Raw genomic sequence first — 19,501 nt, forward strand, 5'->3', positions numbered from 1 at the left:
ACACTTTCTAAAATATATGCAGATATCAAAATGGCATGTTGTACTCTATAAATATATTATGTGCAATTGTATTTTCCAATTAAAAATAAACATTTCATTTAGAGCTGCCTGAATTCCACTATGAATGTAAAATCATTTTCTATGTATGTAAGATATGAAATGTAAGATCATTTGTTACTGTTTTATGTTAATGTTATTTTCTAATTTTTAACAAAGAGAATGACATTGTACAGTAGCAATAGAGTCTCCTTTTCAATATCATTTAAAAAATTAAGAATACCTTTTTCATTAAAAGATCATAAAAGAAAAAAACTTGAACCCAAAATAAGCCTTAGTCATTTTGGAACTTTATAAACACTAGTCCTAGATTCTCAGGACCAGGAAGCTTTTTCTGTCCTAAGCTGCAGTACTGGCAGAGCATAGAGTTTTCGGTGGATCATCAGATATTTTCTCTCATACATACTCTGTTCTCTGAAATGGAGGGAGTAGAGAAGAATGCTTACCCTGGTTTCAAGTCTTAGTTGATCTGTATATCAACATATATCAACACATATGGATCAAGTAATCTGCTGTATATTGGGCACTCAATAAAGGAATATAAGATTCTCATCCTGATCATGGCTTCTCCCAGGTCTCTCAGGGTGTTTGGAGGTCAAAGCTCTTTTTAAAATCCTTTATTAGCACAAATTAATTTTAAAAAAGAGGTTTCATCAGGATATTTACATACATACAGATAATATATTTGATCAAGTTCACCTCATCTATATTATTATTTTGTTACCCTCTTCCTCCCAATTTTTAACAGTTTTAGAAGGTTTTAGTATACTATTTTTAATGCCTTACCCTCTTCTTTTCTTCTCCTCTCAAAAGAGTTTCTCTTTTACAATCATATCCTGTTATTATTGTTTTTGTTAGCTGAAAAGTCTTTACATAGATGAAAATGATATTTGTCTTTCTGAGCTTGGCTTATCTCATGGGGTTCAAATGTGTATGTAAAGGTGACAATAAGGATAGTAAGGACTGGTCTGGATAAAAGCAGGGTAAATCAGTGAGGGACACACACACACACACACACACACACACACACACACACACACATACACACACACACACACCCTCAAGTCATTCAAGGCCCTTTTCTTTCCTTTATTTATTATGGATTGTTTCCCTCTGTGTAAAGATTAAAAAGAGTTACAGGACTCAGAGGTCACTGGCAGCCTGCTCTAGGTCCATGATTGTACCTTGAGTACCCTTGACAATGGCAGCTGTAGAGCACAATGTTTCATTTTTCAGCACATAAACTGAATCCTGGACTGTACTGAATCCTGGACTGTCTACTGAGGGACCCCTGACAGCTCTGGCTTTCAAGTTGCCTTGAACTCTGTGCTAAATTTGTGGAAGTTGGGGCTCAGGCTCCACACTCAGCTCAGCAACTTATATTGATCCTTGGGGCTCTTTTGTCTTCCTCTCCAGTAACAAATTCTCTCTCCCTCTCCCTCTCTCGGTCTCTCTGTCTCTCTCTGTCTCTCTGTCTCTGTCTCTGTCTCTGTCTGTCTGTCTGTCTCTCTCTCTCTCCCTCCTTCCCAGGCTTCAGATTCCTTTCTATGCTTCTAATGAATTGAAATCTCTGAGAGCAGCTTCGGCTCTGGTAGTTTTATAAAACTGTCTTTGCTCTTTCTGCATTTGCCCAGTCAAGGGTATCTTTGCCCGAGGTCGGAATGATGCTGTTAGTCCCGGTGATGATTGCATAGCAACACAGAGCAGCTTCAGGAGGGGAGGAGGAAGAGGAGGAGGAGGAGGAGAAGGAGGAGAAGGAGGGCAGGGAGGTGGGAGAGACGGAGGGAGAGTGTGCACACAGCAGCTGTCGGCATCCCTGTCTCAGTGACTTCTTTGCTGATTCACAGAAGCAGCCCCTGCCTCCCAGCTTCCAGCTACCGCCTGCTTCTCAGACCTGCCGGAATCAGAAGGTAGGCCACAGAGAAATTATTTTCCAGCCTCGCCCTTGTTCAGCTGGCAGAAGGCAGATGACTGAAGGAGGAGAAGCTCCTGAGGTACCGTGTGAGGGTGCATGTCCGCATGCCTGTCTGCCTGTCTGCTTGCATGTGTGCCTTTGGGGGAAAACTTGCATTAAAAAAATGCTCATAATGAAGTACTCACTGCTTGGATTCATGAAGAAAAAAGGGGGAAAAAGATGCCCAGGAATAAGAATTCAAGCGAATTTGAGTAATGGATTGAAAAATAAATAAGACCATGATTTGTTGCTTCAAGATAAGAGGAATATTATTGATTTTAGGTGCTTAATGCCAGGCTTTTTTATCCAAGGGCAAATAGATTTCCTGGTTAGTGGGAAGGGAAGGTGTGTGAAAAGCATTGGCTAGGAAGGAAGGAGAGAAACACAGGACCTCCCAACAGATATGCTAGATAAATACCTATCCAGCTACCAGACAGGACACATTCTCTCCTGGAGTATACCGGGCTCTGCCTTAAGATCCTGGGGCTGAAAGGCTCATCTCATCTCTACTTCATTTGCTGGCTCCCTTCATGATCCCTGATGCATTTTCCCACTTGTATTCTCCCCTACACCCTGTAACCAGGAGTCATCTTTTCACTCTTGACGATCTAGCTTGGAGTGGTTTGAAAGAGGGCTCACTTCCCTTGGAGTCCAACACCTCATTACCCTCTGCTCTCTCTACCTTTCCCATCCTCAAGTTGTATGCCCCAGTCTGGTGAGTGGGCCTGGGACAGTGGGAGTAGTTGAGGTTCTTCCTTCAGCGTGTGGATAGAAAGGCCTGGTGGATCTAAGCAGGTGGGAGGGCTAAGGTGGGTTTAGGAGGGGCAGAGGAGGAGAGATATTAACAGCTGCTGAGGGTATGGTGCACTCTATCATGTAGAGAACATATTTCTCTACCATTTTCTTTTTGATGGTTTAAAAGAACAAAGACATTTACAAAGTCTACTTCACCTTAGTAACCGATTCTTTCAAAAGAATTCTTGTTTCCAGATTAAAGGCCTTCAAGTAAATTGTCTTTACAAAAGGCCCTGTGGAAACTACAGACTTTAGGAGATTAGGAGATTTTTTACCCTGTAAAGGTGGGGGAGGGGGAGAGGTGTTCCAAAGACTCTTAGAGCCTTCTAAGAAAACTATCCAGCCCCAGTCCTGCAAAAGGAAATGCTTGAAGTTGAAGTAAATGTCCTGTCCCTGAAAGAAGATGGAGCTCTTCCTCCCCTGAGTAGACAGGCCTCTGTGTTAGAGTCCTGCTTCCTGCTTAACTACTGCTGTGGGAAGAAGGGACATGGGACGACTTGTTTCTCCAGACACCTGCCCTAATGATGTAGCTCTGAGTTCCTGCCTGGAAAGCCCTTCACTTTGCTATGGTCTATAGAAAGAGAGTGTGGTTTGAAGCAGCAAACTTAGCAAAAGCTCAATAGCCAGCTGCAGAGAGCACATATGGGAAGCAGCCCTCATAACACAGATGCTCAGTGGTTTCTGGTATTGGATCTGCTACAAGGCCAGCTAGAATAGATTTTTTAATGAAGCCTAAGGACATAGCCTTATAAACTTACTGGGAATACTCAGAGAAACCTCAGCCAGTGGAAATTATGCCATGAAACTATATTCCTCCCTTGGAAAGGATTTGAAACACACTGGCATCTAAAATAGCAAGTAAATCCTTCTAGAACAGCATTTACCAAAGCACTGTTCTACAGAACACTATTCTGGGAGAATGTTAATAGGTTCTGTTTTAAGTGTTGCTATGGGGGGGGGAGGAAGAAGGGAGGGGGAGAGGAAGGGGAAGGAAGAAGTCTGTGGTCCAATAATTTTGTGGAAATAATGTTCCTCTTGGACAGTGACAATGTAAACAAACCATATAAAAGGCCCCATAAAAAACTAATGTGAATTAATCCAAGTAATTTTGTTCAACTTAGTATATAGAAAACTCATTTGACCAGAGAACATTTTACTGTATGGAAAACATTTTAGCATCTTGTAGACATAGTTTGGGGAATTTCTACTAAAGAATCAGTCAGATAACAATAAATCTGGGGAAAATAGTCACACGAAAAAAAATTTAAATAAATCTACCCTGATGATGCTTTTCTTGTGTGTGTGTGCAAGTTCTGGGGCTTGAACTCAGGGCCTGATACAATTTCTTGCTCAAGGCTAGTGCTCACTAAATTAAGCCTCAGCTCCACTTCCAGCTTTTTTGGTATGTAGTTTTAGGTAAGAGTCTCATTGTCTCTCCTGCCCTGGCTGGTTTTGAATCATAATTCTCAGATCTCAGCCTCCTGAGTAGCTAGGATTATAGGCATGAGCCAGCCACATAGCTATCAATGATACATTTTTCAACATGAAAACCCAATTGGTAAATTAGATTGTTCTTCCCATCATGGGCAAGTTTCGGAAATTGTCTCTGAATTCCCAGCTGAGTTTATCCAAGCCCTGGTTCTCCAGCAGGTTACCTCCTATGAAACTAGACCAAGGACAATGAGGCAGATTGAATGAATAATCCTTTAATCTTCAGTACAATATTTGTATTCAAGGCCTTTCTTTTAGAACCTTGTTATATTTTAAAATGATGAGCTTTCATTTTATCATGGGATTTGTTACATTTTGAGAACATCATGAAATATTTTTTACATTTAAAAGGGCATAAAGAATAACAGAGAAAAATCAGAGTTCCTGATGTCCAGGTGAAGAAAGAAAGATCAGTAATAGAGTTGCCAGCCTCTGTCTACCCTCGATAATCAACACTCCCTCCCTATGAAGTAACCACCCTCCTGATTGTGGTATTCATTATTGCCATGCATTTATTCATACTTTACAACATATCCTTATGCCTTTCCACAACATATGCTGCTGCTTCATATGCTTTAAAAGTTTACATCAGTGGTGTATTATATATTTTTCTACAACTAGTTTTTTTCTATATAACATTATATTTATAAAATTGTAACCATATGGTAACATGGGACTCTAATTCACTCAGTTTTCACTGATTTACTTATGAACCTACCACAATCCATTTACCCACTCTGGTACTGATGGACATTTAGAAGTAAAATAGAGAATACCAAACTGGGCACTGGTGACTCACATCTGTAATCCTAGTTATTTAGGAGGTTGAGATCTGAGGACCGTGATTTGAAGACAACCCAGGCAGAAAAGCCCATGAGACTCTTATCTCCAATTAACTACTAGGAAGCCAAAAGTGGTGCTGTGGCTCAAGTGGCAAAACACTAGCCCTGTGTAAAAAATTTCATGGATAACATCCAGACCCTGAGTTCAAGCCCCAGGTCCAACACCAAAACTTAAAAATTAAATTGAGAGAAAGAGAGAGAGAGAGAGAGAGAGAGAGAGAGAGAGAGAGAGAGAGAGAGAGAGAGAGAGAGAGAGAGAGAATATCCCCTCAGTCTGTAAAATTAATGTTTGCTTGGTATCTGTCCAGGCTTTCTTTTTCTGCATGTATACACACAGATTTTTTAAAATATTCTTTCAATATAGGATTTCTACTAGAAATTGTATTCTAACATTTGTTCTGGGTTACCTAATATGTATGTATGTATGTATATACATGTATTTTTGACATTTGCTAAATCAGTGCATATAGGCCGGCCACTTTCTTTTTAGCAGCTATATAACGTTCCACTGTATGAGTGCCTACAGTCCTAGATGATATTTGAATACTCACTAAATGCTAGAAGCTAGGAATGCTTGCCACAAGACCATGGAGCATATCTTTTGATGTTGTTGTTGTTGTTGTTGTTGTTTTGGTTGGTTGTGGGGCTTGAACTCTTGGCCTGGCACTGTCACTGAACTGTTCAGCTTGAGGTGAGCACTGTACCACTTGAGCCACAGCATCACTTCTGGTTTTCTGGTGGTTAATTGGAGATAAGAGTATCATAGACTTTCTTTACCGGAGTTGGCTTTGAACTGTGATCTTCAGATCTCAGCCTCCTGAGTAGCTAGGATGACAGGTGTGAGCCACCAGTGCCCTGCTAAGCATGTCTTTTTGTTATCCTGTTTTATAGACATCAGAGCTGGTGCACAGCAAAGCTAAAGAGCTTTCCAGATCTATGCTATAAGTGGAAGAAGCAGATGCAAGCATGAGCATCCTGGCTCTGCATCTGTGCCCTTAATGACCATGCGACACTGCTTCTCAGATATGGTCCATTGACCAGTCCCCTCTTGGTGGACACTGGAGCTGCTCAAAGATTTGTGCTTTTGTAAACAATACTGCAGTGAGTATTCTTGTCACTTCTGGAAGTCTTTTTCTGTAGTGAAGGTTTCTAATATCCAGTTTTTAGGAGGAAAATGTTCATTCAAAATTAGTTATTGCATGGGCTGGGAATGTGACAGTGGTAGAACGCTTGCCATGCATGCATGAAGCCCTAGGTACCTCAGTACCACATATACAGAAAAACCTGGAATTGGTGCTGTGACTCAGGTGGAAGAGTGCTAGCCTTGAGTAAAAGAAGCTCAGGGACAGTGCCCAGGCTGAGTTCAAGCCCCAGGACTGGCACCAGAATTTTGTTTTTTGTTATTTCTGGGTGTTGGGTGGCTTATGCCTCTAGTCCTAGCAAATCAGGAGGCTGAGATTTGATAATCACGGTTCAAAGTCTAGGCAGAAAATCCATGAGTCTCTTATTCCTAATTAAGCACCAACAAGCTGAAAGTGGAGCTATGGCTCAAATAGTAGAATGACAACCTTGAGTGAATAAAGCTAAGCAAGAACATGAGGCCCTGAGTTAAAGCCTCAGTACTAGCACACAAAGTAAAAATATTTATTGATCTCTAGGCACTGGTCAAGATCAGGGCTCGAATTAAGTAAGTTGGCCAGAATTTTACTTCTCTGATGCACTGGAAAGGTCATCTAAGTGCTTTGCAGGGTTTGCTGGCCTGGTGCTACTGGAGGCCTCAGCCTTCCTGAACCCTGCCTGCTCCTAACTACTGTGTGTTTGCCTGGTAGTGCCATGACTGAGTTTGTGTGCACAGCCAAAGTTCTCCATTTGCTAGAAGGTCAGTGGCTGCAGTGCCTCGGAGGCTGGGTTAGAGTTAACAGGGGCAAAACACGGGCTCTTCAGCATATTCACAGTATAATTGTACAAAGAAGTTAGCCATGGTTTCTGTGCCTCCCATTTTCATTGAACCTTGTAGCTAGCAAAGGACTTTTTAGGCCTCTTGGGATAATGAAACAAGTTAATGCATGTAGACTGCCTAATATACATAGAGCTGAAACATGGTAGGTCTGAACTACCATACTGAAGACCTCCTTTGCATTTTAAAGGAAATGGGGAAGAAGGGAGGAAGTAGCTGTTTTTAAATAGCTTTTTCACAGGGTTTAAACTTTTAGCTGTAGGGGCTGGGAAGGTGGCTCAGTGGTAGAGTGCTTGCCTTGCATGCATGAGGCCCTGGGTTTGATTCCTCAGCACCATATAAGCAGAAAAAAAGCCAGAAGTGGTGCTATGGCTCAAGTAGTAGAGCACTAGCCTTGAGCTGAAGAGCTGAGGGACAGCACCCAGGCCCAGAGTTCAGGCCCCACAACCTACAAAAAAATAGCAGTATAAAAAGATATTCACTTTAAAAAAAAACAAAAACAAACCTCATATTCTGCCATTTATTGGTGTCTCAAGCCTGTAATCCTAGCTATTTAGAAGGCTAAGATATGAAGATATCAGTTCAAAGCTAGACCTGGAAGGAAGGTCTAAAAGACTCTTATTTCCAATTAACCATCAAAAAAGCCAGAGGTGGAGCTGTGGCTCAAGTGGTAGAGCACAAGCCTCTAGTAAAAAACTAAGGAATAGTGCTCAAGCCCTGAGTTCAAACCCTAGTACTTTCCTCCCAAAAGTGCTTTGTTTTTCCTATTGGAGACACAGGGCTTTTATGAGGTGGATAATTCTATTTGTCAACCTTGTCTGTGAGTGTATAAAGACTTGCTTTATTTTAATCCAATATACTTCACATATATGCTTTATGCAGTTTTGGGTTTGTTTGTTTGTTTTGGCCAGTCAGGGAGCCTGAACTCTGGGCCTGGGCACTGTCCCTCAGCTCTTTAGCTCAAGGCTAGTGCTCTACCACTTGAACACAGCACTACTTCTGTCTTTTTCTGCTTATGTGGTGCTGAGGAATCGAACCCAGGGCCTCATGCATGCAAGGCAAGCACTCTACCACTGAGCCACCTTCCCCACCCTATAAATGCATTGCTTATCTTTTGGGGGGAGACTCCAAATGGAAAAGAGACCTTACATTTTTTTTAAAAAAAACTTATTCTTATTTTCATGTAGTTATATAAAAAAGTTGCCTCCCAACAAAGTAGTAAAGTCAATGAATTTTGATCAATGTCACCCCTTTCATCATTCTCCCCCCAATCCTCCCAACCCCATTCCTATCCTCAATTTTCTTAATTTTGTAGAAAATACATTGAATTTTATGACTGCATTCCCTCTTTCCTCTCTTCATTAATGTACTATTCAGTTCCCTTTTTACAGTTGTAACAGGTTATTTTATATATTTCTAAAAGGTATTTTATTGCAAATACAAGCATGCATCTTCATTTGTATACAAATATTAAAAAAAATATAGACTATATTTTTTTCATGTTGCCTTTTAATTTAAAACTATATTTTAGCTAGGCATAGTGTCATGCAGATCTCAAATTCAAGGCCAACCTAGGGAACTTAGCAAGACACTATTCCAAAATAAAAAAGACTGAGGATGTAGCTCAGTGGCACAGCTTAGCACACATGAAGCCCTGGATTCAATAACCAATACAATGTATGTGTGCCCAAACATATTTATCGATAAATATAACAAATGTATGTGTGTGTATATATATATATATATGATGTGCCACACAGACACATAAAAATTTAGTTCTATTTTTCAATTTTTGGAGGTACTGGGCTTTGAAATCAGGACTTTCTGATTGCTAAGTAATTACACTACCACTTGAGCCTGCCCCAAGCCCTTTAGTAATTTTCTGTATAGGGTCTCACGCATGCAAGGCAAGCGCTCTACCACTAAGCCACCTTCCCAGCTCTTCTAGTACTTTGTATTTCTAAAAGCCACAGATGGATATCTAGCAGCATTCCTAAGGGTTATTTCCCTTATTTCTAAAAAGCATTTTCCCTGTAACAAGTGTCAAATCTCTCTCATGTTAGCTCAAACATATCTCTACCATAAATCCAACCTAGTTCCTCCAACTAGGAGTAAACATTTACTCCTCTTTGACTTCTTATAGCATGAATTCTGGGTCCCACATAGAGTATGAATCATTTCTCCCTTAAATTAAATTTCTATGTCTTATTTTCTATATGTTACCATTTGAAAGTCAAGTCTGAATCATCTCTTTTTCCTTAGGGTCTCTGCAAATATAAAGGAAGCCTAGAGAGTTCAGTATGTGCAAGTAAGGAACAGGGAGGGAGCAGAGGAAGCAGGAAGCCCAGTTTCACTTACAGCTCTGCATCTTTATCTAAAATTGGGATGATAATTGTGGCTTTAAGAACCTTGTCACAATGTTCTAAGGATCATGAACAATAGCCCAGCAGATTACAAACACAAGAGAGGGAGTAATAGTGTTTTGACATCTGGCACCCACACACCTTAATCATTAATATTTGACAGATTAGCAACTGAAGGCCTACAGAGGTGAAATTGCTTGAGGTAATGATAGGAGCAAAGTGTGAAAACTGACAATAGTGACCCTGGAACCAAAAGTGTTTATCCTTTTCTGCCTGCCTGTGTTAGGATCTGAAGTTAGGATTTCTCTGACTCCTGTTTTTATCTCATTTTTAACCTGGCATCTTGGTAGTTGAGAAATAAAAAGGAAGGAGGATTACCTATAGAGAAATTGTCTTTCAGAATAGGACAAAAAGTGGTAGTTCATAAAAGAGGAAATCCAACTGGTTAGTAAAATGTGGTGGGGTGAGTTAAATCTTTCTAGTAATTAAAGAAATTCAAAATAATCCTCAAGATGTCATTTTCAGTCACAAAGTTGGCAAATAAAATAGGAATACATACCATTGGCAAGTGTACTGAGATATTGGCACTCATACACTGCTGGTGGTAGTAGAAAGTGATACAATACATTTTTTTTCTGGTCCATTTAGAAGTAGATATCATGATACTGAAATTGGTTCTGTAACTTTAATTCAGGAATTCCCTTTTCTAGGAAATCATTCTAAGCAGAGAATCACAAATATGCAGCAGATTACACTTTGACTTATAAGTCACAAGAACTATTAAAATATCTAATTCTTAAAATATAGTATATCCATTAAGTGGAATACTATACAACAGTGATTATAACTAGCATTTAAAGTTGTAGCAGGTACCCTAACATATACTACTGACTGACACTGTGCTATTGTTTAACTACATGATTAATTTTAATCAGTAGAACAATTCTGTAAACATATTATCATTATTACCTCTATTTTGCAGATGAGGACAATGAGTCTCAGAGAGGTTAAATCATTTCAAACCTTATGCTTAATACATTGAATAATGTAGATTTAACTTTAGGCCTGTTTAATGCCAGAGCCCATTGCTCCATCTACAGTGCCATATGCAGCTGTGATTATGTTTTAGAGGAGTACTCAATGACACTCTAAAATGGCCATCATATCATGGCAAATGAAAGTAGCAAGTTACAAAATAATGGCCTCTGATGGCAATTCTATTTAAAGATTACATTTTTTTCACTGTTCTTCCCTATTATATTTTTTTTACATAAAACGGCTATACCTTCACAGCAGTTAGTAATGGTTTTCTGAGTGGTGACATCATGGGTTAATTTTCTCTTTCTCTCTCTCTGTGTCTCTCTCTCTCTGTGTCTCTCTCTGTCTCTGTCTCTGTCTTTCTCTGTCTTGTTTTGGTGATACTGAGGATTGAAATCATGGCCTTGCATTGGCTAGGAAGGCACTCTACCACTTCAGTCATGCCTTCAGGGGTTTTTTTTGCTTTAGTCATTTTTCAGATACTGTCTTGTGCTTTTGCCCAGGTTCACATCAGACACTGTTCTTGCTATGGCTACCTCTCAAGTATCTAGGGCCACAGATGTGCATCACCATTTCTAGCTTGTTTTTAAAAGGGTCTTATTAACTTTTGCCCAGGGGTGCTACAAACTGCAGTCCTTCTATCACTACCTCCCAAGTAGCTGGGACTACAGGCATGTACCACCACATCCTGTCCTATGAAAAACATACTTTAAGGACTTGAAATATAACTAGGTGGTACAGCACTACAAATAAAAATTTTTGTGCTAATCCTGCAGTTCGAATTCAGGGCTTGAGTGCTGTCCTTGAGTTTTCTTTTTTGCCTCTCTCAAGGCTAGCACTCTACCACTTGATCCATAGTTTCATTTCTGGCTTTTTGGTGGTTAAATGGAGATAAAAGTCTCACAGACTTTTCTGCCCAGGATGGCTTCAAACTGAAATCCTCAGATCTTAGCCTCCTGAGTAGCTAAAATTATAGGCGTGAGCCACCAGTGCCTCGCTAATTTTTGTAAAAAGATATGTCTTATTTGAGATCTAGCATGCATGAGGCCCTGGGTTCCCATCTCCAGCAACACAAAATTTTTCTTAAAAAAATAAGAACACGCATTACATGTACAATCAACAAAAATGAAAATATTTGTGCCAAACAAAATCTGATAGGAATCTACCCAGAATAATGTAAATCCAGATACAGTAAAAACAAACAAACAAACAAAAACCCACTTGCACATCCATGTTCTTTGCCATAGTAGTTGTGATAGCTAAGTTATGGAAACAGCCCAGATATTCTACTACAGATGAGTGGCTCAATATTCAGTGAAATTTTACTCATCTATTACAATGAAGAATATTATTACATTTTCAGGGAAAGGTATGGGCCTAGAAAACAACTATGTTAAGTGAAATAAGCCAGGCTCAAAGGGACAAATGGTGCATATTTTCTCTCATATGTGGAAGCTAGATCTAAACTACAAGCATATACATGATAATGTAGACAGGGTTTTATGCATATACACACAACCTGACTAAAGGTTGGTATGTATACTTAGGGAGGAGTCCAAAGGTGTAGTTCCTCTAAACAACTAAGGGACTGCTTAAAAAATGAGTAACAGTGACAACATGTTTGGAGGAGAAGACAATGGAGGGACACACAAAAGGAGGGAGGATGGGTGAGCAAATGCAGTCATTATGTCATTCAATATACATAAAAATAGAACAACATAACGAGGGTAGGGATAGGAGAGGAGAAATGGGGTAGAACAATGGAAAGAGTAACACTGATCAAGATGCATTGTACTCATGGACTTGTAACCCTTTTGCACAACTACTTAAAAATAAATGAATAAAAAATAAAATCTGAAAGCAAGCCCTGTGTATACTTTGTGTCCATAACACATTCATAAGAAAACTTAAAAAACTGAGTGTTCAGCAAGGTGCTGGTGGCTCAGGCCTATAATCCTAGTTACTCAAGAAGCTGAGATATGAGGATCAAAGTTTGAGCATGCTCAAGCAGGAAAGTCCGTGAGATCATCATCTCCAATTAAGTACCAAAAAAGCCAGAAGTAGAGCTGTGGCTCAAGTGGTAGAGCACTAGCCTTGAGGAAACAAAAGACCCCAGGAACAGTAGCCCTGAGGATGGGCACACATACACACACACACACACACACACACACACACACACACACACACACACACACAATCTGTGTTACCAACATTTTTTACACGTGTGTCTAATTACAGAGCTGCTACCATTTCAGCCATTCTTTGGAGAACTCTGGGCATGTGGAGCTATGTAACTCTGTAATCTCTAGGGATTTTGACTTTATCGAAGTATCTTTCAGAACTCAAATCCTTGAACCCTCATAACCTGTAATAGTCCCCAATTTTTAGCTTGTAGACCCTTGAGGCAAAGGGAAAAGTAGTCGACAAGAGGAGACCTCAGTTCTAAATGTGTGAGTGATGTTCTCACTCTAGCTGTACTCTAAAAGTACAGCTTTCTATTGTAGGAGTGAGTGGGTGAAGTGAGATTTTCTTTTTAATTTTAAGAAAAGGCCTTTATAGCCCAGTACCAATGGCTCACATCTGTAATTTTAGCTACTCAGGAGGCGGAAATCTGAGGATCAAGGTTCAAAGCCAGCCTGAGCAGGTAAGTCCATGAGACTTATCACCAATTAATCACCAAAAAGCATGAACTGAAGGTGTGGCTCAAGTGATAATAGGCCAGCTGTGAGAAGAAAAATATAAAGGGCAGTGCCCAGACCCTGGGCTCAAGACACACACACACACACACACACACACACACACACACACACACACACACAGAGAGAGAGAGAGAGAGAGAGAGAGAAAGGAGAGGGGGGGGGACACTTATACCTGAAATGTTTGGAACTACTGGAACAGAGTCTAAACATGGCTATTAGATCATTAGCATCAAGTGTCAAAGAGTACTAGTTTCTGTCCTTAGGATAAGGCTATATTTTTGCTAGGCTTATTAAAAGAGATTGCTTTATCATTTGTAAGCATCATCTTCATGATGTTTGTATATATTCATTAAACCATCAATTTATTTTATTTTATTTTTAAAAAATTATTTTTACTGGATGCTGGTGGCTCCCGCATGTAATCCTAGCTACTGAGGAGGCTGAGATCTGAGGATCATGGTTCAAAGCCAGCCCAGGCAGAAAAGTCCGTGAGACTCTTATCTCCAAAAAACCACTAGAAAACAGGAAGTGGCACTGTGGCTCAAGTGGTAGAGCGCTCGCCTTGAGCTGAAGAGTGCAGGGATAGCTCCCAAGCCCAGAGTTCAAGCCCCACGACTCACAAAATATATATATATATATTTTGCAAGTCCTAGGGCTTGAACTCGGGGCTTGGCCAGTATCCCTGAGCCTTTCTGTGCTCAAGGCTAGTGATCTACAACTTGAGCCACAGTGCCACTTCCAGCTTTTTCTGAATAATTTATTAGAGATAAGAGTGTCACAGACTCTCCTGCCTAGGCTGGCTTCAAACCATGATCCTCAGATCTCAGCTTCCTAAGTTGCTAAAACTATAGGTATGAGCCACTGGTACTCCTGGCTCATCAATTGTTTTTATACCTCTACGACTTTTGTTGGTAACTTTCTTTCTATTTTTTAAGAACTCCTGATATCTAAAACAGACTATGTCTCCAGCATAGCTTATTATGTAACCCTATTCTGCACCCATTACCATACCAAATTTGTTCCTTCTCCTATTCCTGGTCTTGCTCTTGGCAACATTCTCCAAACAGTTCCCAAATTAGAAACTTGAACTCTTTCATGTCCCTCACCTTCACATCCAATTGATCACTGAGCCTCCTTGATTTTTACCTGTCCAGCATGTTTCAGCACTGAGCTTCCTGCTCCATCCTTGCAACTGCCTATTTCATCAGCTTCTTCGTGGCAGGCAGAGGTCTCTTGCTTTAAATTATTTTTAAATTTTTTAAATTTTATTCTCCTTAAGTATTTGTGCAAAGGGGATTCAATTCAATGTGTCATTTTTTTAGTGCGATGCATCTTTCTAAAACATAAAGGCTAGAATTCTTGGGTTGTCAGTCAAGGAATGGACCAATCTGACCACAGCCTATTTTGCCAGCCTTATCTTCTGTTATGCCTCAAAAGACACCCACTTTGTTCTCTGATCACACTGAGCACACCATGCATTTTCTGTTTGTGCTGTTTGGAATGCTTTGGTTCTGCTTTATGTCTTCTATCTCATGGCAACCCCACTTCCCTTTTGCGACTTATCTCAAGTACATTTCCTCTAGGGAAACTTCTTTTTTTAATATATTTTTTATTGTAAAAATAGTGTACAGAGGGGTTACAGTTACATGAGTAAGGTAATGAGCACATTTCCTATCGAGCATTATTACTTCCTCCTTTGTTTTTCCCCTACCATCCCCTCCCACCCTACCACCCCAACTCTGCCCTCCCTACCCCCCACAAGTTGTAAAGTTTGTTTTCAACATAGTGTCTTGTACATCTCATTGTTACAATGGCTCAACCTGTATCCCTATTTAAGCATTTTGGTTTTTAGGGAAACTTCTTTTTTTGGAGGGGGGGGGTCCGGTCGTGGGGCCTGAACTCTGGGCCTGGACGCTGTCCCTCAGCTCTTCAGCTCAAGGCTAGCACTCTACCATTAGAGCCACAGCACCACTTCCAGCTTTTTTCTTTTTGCTTATGTGGTGCTGAGGAATCGAACCCAGGGCCTCATGCATGCAAGGCAAGCGCTCTACCACTGAGCCACCTTCCAAGCCCTTAGGGAAACTTCTTAATAGAACTAAATAGAATTTACCTTTACCTCATCTGTCTCTTTAATCCATCTCTTCTATTTTTTTATTTTGTGTGAGTACAGGGGCTTGAACTCAGGGCCTGGCTTCTGTCCTTTAACTTTTTATCTCGGCACTGGAAATCTACCATTTGAGCCACAGGTCCACTTCTGGTTTTTTTCTTGTTAATTGGAGTCTCAGAGACTTTCATTCTCAGGTTGACTTCAAACCACAATCCTCGGGGCTGGGAAGTTGGCTCAGTGGTAGAGCGCTTGCCTTGCATGCCTGAGGCCCTGGGTTCGATTCCTCAGTACCACATAAGCAAAAAGAAAAAAACCGGAAGTGATGTTGTGGCTCAAGTGGTAGAGCGCTAGCCTTGAGCTGAAGAGCTGAGGGACAGCACCCAGGCCCAGAGTTCAGGCCCCACGACCGGACCCAAAAAAAAAAAAAAAAAAAAACAAACCACAATCCTCAGATCTCAGCTTCTGAATAACTAGGATTACAGGTATGAGTTATTACCCAGCTAATACTTCTATTTTAATGAAATAACTCTTTATGCTCATTATTTTCTGTTTTCTCATATATGAACTCCTAAGGGGCAGGCCCTATGTTTCCTTTCCTCTATGTGCCACCTAAACTCTGGCCATATAAATATGACTTTTCATGACATGAGCCTTTGCTCAGGTGGGTCAGTCTCTCCCTTTCTCTACATGGTGAGAAAATCTACTCATCTGTCAAGACTCATGTCATATGCAATGTCTCTAAATCTGTGTGCAGTCTCAGAGTTAGCTGTTTCTCATCCCCTCCCCTTGTGGTCCAACCTCAGTGATGGCATTTGCCACATGAGCATTCAATTATAATTATTAGCTTAACTGACACAAATCTCAGATAGTTGATTCATCTTTGTAGATTTAACACAAAACGTAACAAACAATAAATACATCCTTGACCAATAATGAAAGTCTAATTTATGTATGGTGACCTGGAAAGAGCTATTGGGTAGATTAGTAAGCTTTGAGTACTTATTTACATTACTAGTCCATGCACCTGTAGGATGCTGCTGGATTCACTTTTTTTTTTCTTTTTTTAGTACTGAAGGCTTGAACTCAAGGCTTCATGCTTGTTAGTCTGGTATAATACTGCTGAGGTACGTCTCTTTGTTCATGGGTTATCTTTGTGATATACTCTCCCTTCCTGCCTGGGCATGTGACTGAGCCATGAGCTTTGCCTACTTTGGGCTTTGCATCATTGCTAGAATCACAGGCAGCATGCCACTATGTTTAGTTTTCCACCATGCAGACAGATCATCAAAGATTTTTCTGCCTAGGCTAGCCTGACACCATGATCCTTTCAAGGTCAATCTCCTACATAACTTGGGATAATATGTACACACCACTGCATCCAGCTATAGTTTGAGAAAGTGTCTTAAAATTTTCTCCCCAGACTAGCCTCAAACTTTGAATCTCCCAGTTTCAGCCTCCTAATAATTATCTAGAATTAAAGGCATATACCATTGGCACATAGGTTTTTCACAGTCTTGACTCTAAAACTGTCCTTGTTACTTTTCTAGGTGCTTAATGCTCAATAGTCAATCCACTGCCTATCCTCACCGCCCCCCCCATGAGTCTTGGTTCTGATGCAACCTATGGTCATGCAGGGATGCCCTTATACCTTCCCACGATGTCATGAGTGGCGGGCTGCTGACCGCTTCCATCACAGCAGCAGCCTCCGAAGCACCGTCCTCCAGCCTCAGGTAAGAGTAAAAGAAAGACTGGTAGAGAAAGAGAGAACATAGGATGTGTGTGTGCACTTGGAATAGGAAAGTTTCCTAAATTAGCTTGGGAACACTCTGTATTGACATAATTCTTCCCAGATAGCATGGAGCCTAATTCAAATCCATCTCTATTACTCATTGTGTGTATGTGGGGTGGGTCATAGATCAAGGAAAGGCATTGATCCGGGGAATCCAAAGTGCTCACTGGTATGGGGAGGGGGGAGTTCTGGCTATCCTAGCAAACATGATTAGGAAAAAGCATGACCTTCAGTTGCCTTGGATTCCTGTGGCATATCTCATAATCTCTAGGTAGCTCTCTCATGCCATTGGCTCTTCTTCTCAAGTACATAGCCCTCTCTGCTGGTACTTTCCCCAAGACACAGCCAGGACAGCTTGGTCATGGCTAGGTCACAAGGAAGCCTTTTCTAACTCTGAGACATTTCTAGTCCAGAAAACTGTGAGCCTGGCATGAGCCCAGTTACCTCAACACAAGGGATGCTGAAGCCTGGAGCTAGTACCACTTCCCACTCCTGGCCAGTCATACCCTGCCACCCTAGCTGGCTCCACTCAGACCCCTAGAAAGGGTTAGGCAGCTGCTCAAACTATTCCTGTAGGTGGGCCTCAGCATGGAAACAATGTGGAACTGTGGAAAGCCCAGAAGACTCTGTGGGAGATAAATAAGGATGGGAACAGAACTCTTCTTTGGTAAAAACAAAGTGTTTTCCCAAAGTACTGAGGGGTGAGGTTCCAGCTCTGGAATGTTAACCTTTCCCCAGGCAAGGGAGGGAGAAGAGTGGCCATTTCCAGGAGGGGCAATGCCTCTAGTCTTCTGACTTAGGGAAAAGGGCTTCCCTTAGTCCAGCCTAGTGTAGCACAGGCCAGCACCTCTGGCACTGGATCCCTGCATAAGACTACTAGGTTTTATTGTCCCATCTTCCTCCCCTGCAGAAGCCCATAGGGGGATAGGGACATGGCTCAAGGGGTAGAGAGTTTGCCTAATAAATGTGAGACCCTGAGCTCAAATCTTAGTACCACCACCAAAAAAAGAAATGGAAAGAAGAAAGGAAGGAAGGAAGGAAGGAAGGAAGGAAGGAAGGAAGGAAGGAAGGAAGGAAGGAAGGAAAGAAGGAAGGAAGGAAGGAAGGGAAGGAGGGAGGGAGGGAGGGAGGGAGGGAGAGAAGGAGGGAGGTCAAAAAGGGATCCTAGAGATCACCCATTTACCTCTGTGCTTGGTGTCTGAGTGTTATATTTCTCTCAAAGGCAGGGTATAGCACTCCTTTGTTTTTGCAATGGTCATTGATGAACCTTTGGGACCCTGGACTCATGGAGAGTCATCCAATTCAGAAGGATTCTGCTGTACCAGCTTCCTGATGTTGCCATACTATGGCACTGTCCCAGGTGTCCCAGGAGACCTATTGAGTGATTTACTTGAGGATCCTGCTTGTTCCCAAGCTCATCCTCTTGTCAGGCCTTTGGAGAATTTGCTTATCAAAGATTTGTCAAAGTGTCCAAATCCTTTCACTCATCTCAGAGGAGCAGTGGGCCTGGAGGCAGAATGAGTTTTGGGGGGTCTTTCATGGAAAGGAAAAATTAATCATCAGAAGCTACCTTCTGCAGGCTCTACTCAGAATCGTGGAATGTCCAGTCTCACTCCTGTCACCCTTGGCAGCCTGGGAGGGCCATTTTGGCCCTGGTGTGGCAGGCCCAGTTGAGAGAGAGCCGGAATTCCCCAGGAACAAAGCTTTGATTCACCGGCCAGGCCCTGACATAGCCGCCCCCTCCAGATTCCTGGGGGGTCAATAAACAAACAGGGTGACAGCCCCCGCCTCCTGGCCTGGCTCCACTCTGCCTGCCTCCCTTAGTTGCTCAGAGCAGCTCAGGACTGAGCCTGACTGCAGCTCACAAGACCCTGGGTCCGAATTCCTGCTGAGGGTTAATCATGGAGCTGCCGGATCCTGCCATGGACTCCCCAGGCAGCACAGGTAGGGTCAGCTCACAGGGCACAGGGCCTGAATTCTGAGTTTGGTGCCTGGAGCTTGGAGGCTGCCTCCCTTTCCTTTCATGACGTGCCTGTGAGCAGTGGTTTCAATGGGTTGATTGGTTTCCTAAATAGCCTTGGAGAGTCTTTGTGGGGAGGAAGTTACAGTTTAGAAGGAGGAAAGACTGGAGAAATCTCAGTTGCTATAGCCCCACCAGCTTATTTTCATAGGAAGGCCAGTGGGTAAACAGTCAGGCTGGCATGTAGGTCTCCCTAGGCTGATTTAGAGTAGCCAGACTGAGATTTCCAGAATTAATTCCCCTTCCCTCCATCCACTCCTGCCCTGTATGCTAGGCACTATGTCATTGTGCTATCATGTTCCTAGTCCTAGAAATATTCTGACAGGGTCTATCAAGTTCCCAAGTTACACACTATGAAACTGAAAGCCCAAGACAACACATTGTCAGGT

General features: G+C 41.6%; 1 protein-coding gene across 1 annotated transcript in view; it reads left to right on the plus strand.

Annotated features, from left to right (window-relative positions):
* The first annotated feature begins 1,793 nt into the window (after positions 1 to 1,793).
* The window catches only part of Drp2 (dystrophin related protein 2), a 51,106-nt gene continuing 33,398 nt past the window's right edge, over positions 1,794 to 19,501 (plus strand). Inside the window, exons 1-2 of the mRNA XM_042667390.1 lie at positions 1,794 to 1,967; positions 16,851 to 17,033. Of these exons, the coding sequence (XP_042523324.1) occupies positions 16,917 to 17,033 (117 nt within the window). The 5' untranslated portion in view covers positions 1,794 to 1,967; positions 16,851 to 16,916. The remainder of the gene's footprint in view (positions 1,968 to 16,850; positions 17,034 to 19,501) is intronic.

This window comes from Dipodomys spectabilis, unplaced genomic scaffold (assembly GCF_019054845.1).
Source record: "Dipodomys spectabilis isolate Male_0828 unplaced genomic scaffold, ASM1905484v1 ptg000399l, whole genome shotgun sequence".
In the NCBI taxonomy this organism is placed as follows: Eukaryota; Metazoa; Chordata; class Mammalia; order Rodentia; family Heteromyidae; genus Dipodomys; species Dipodomys spectabilis.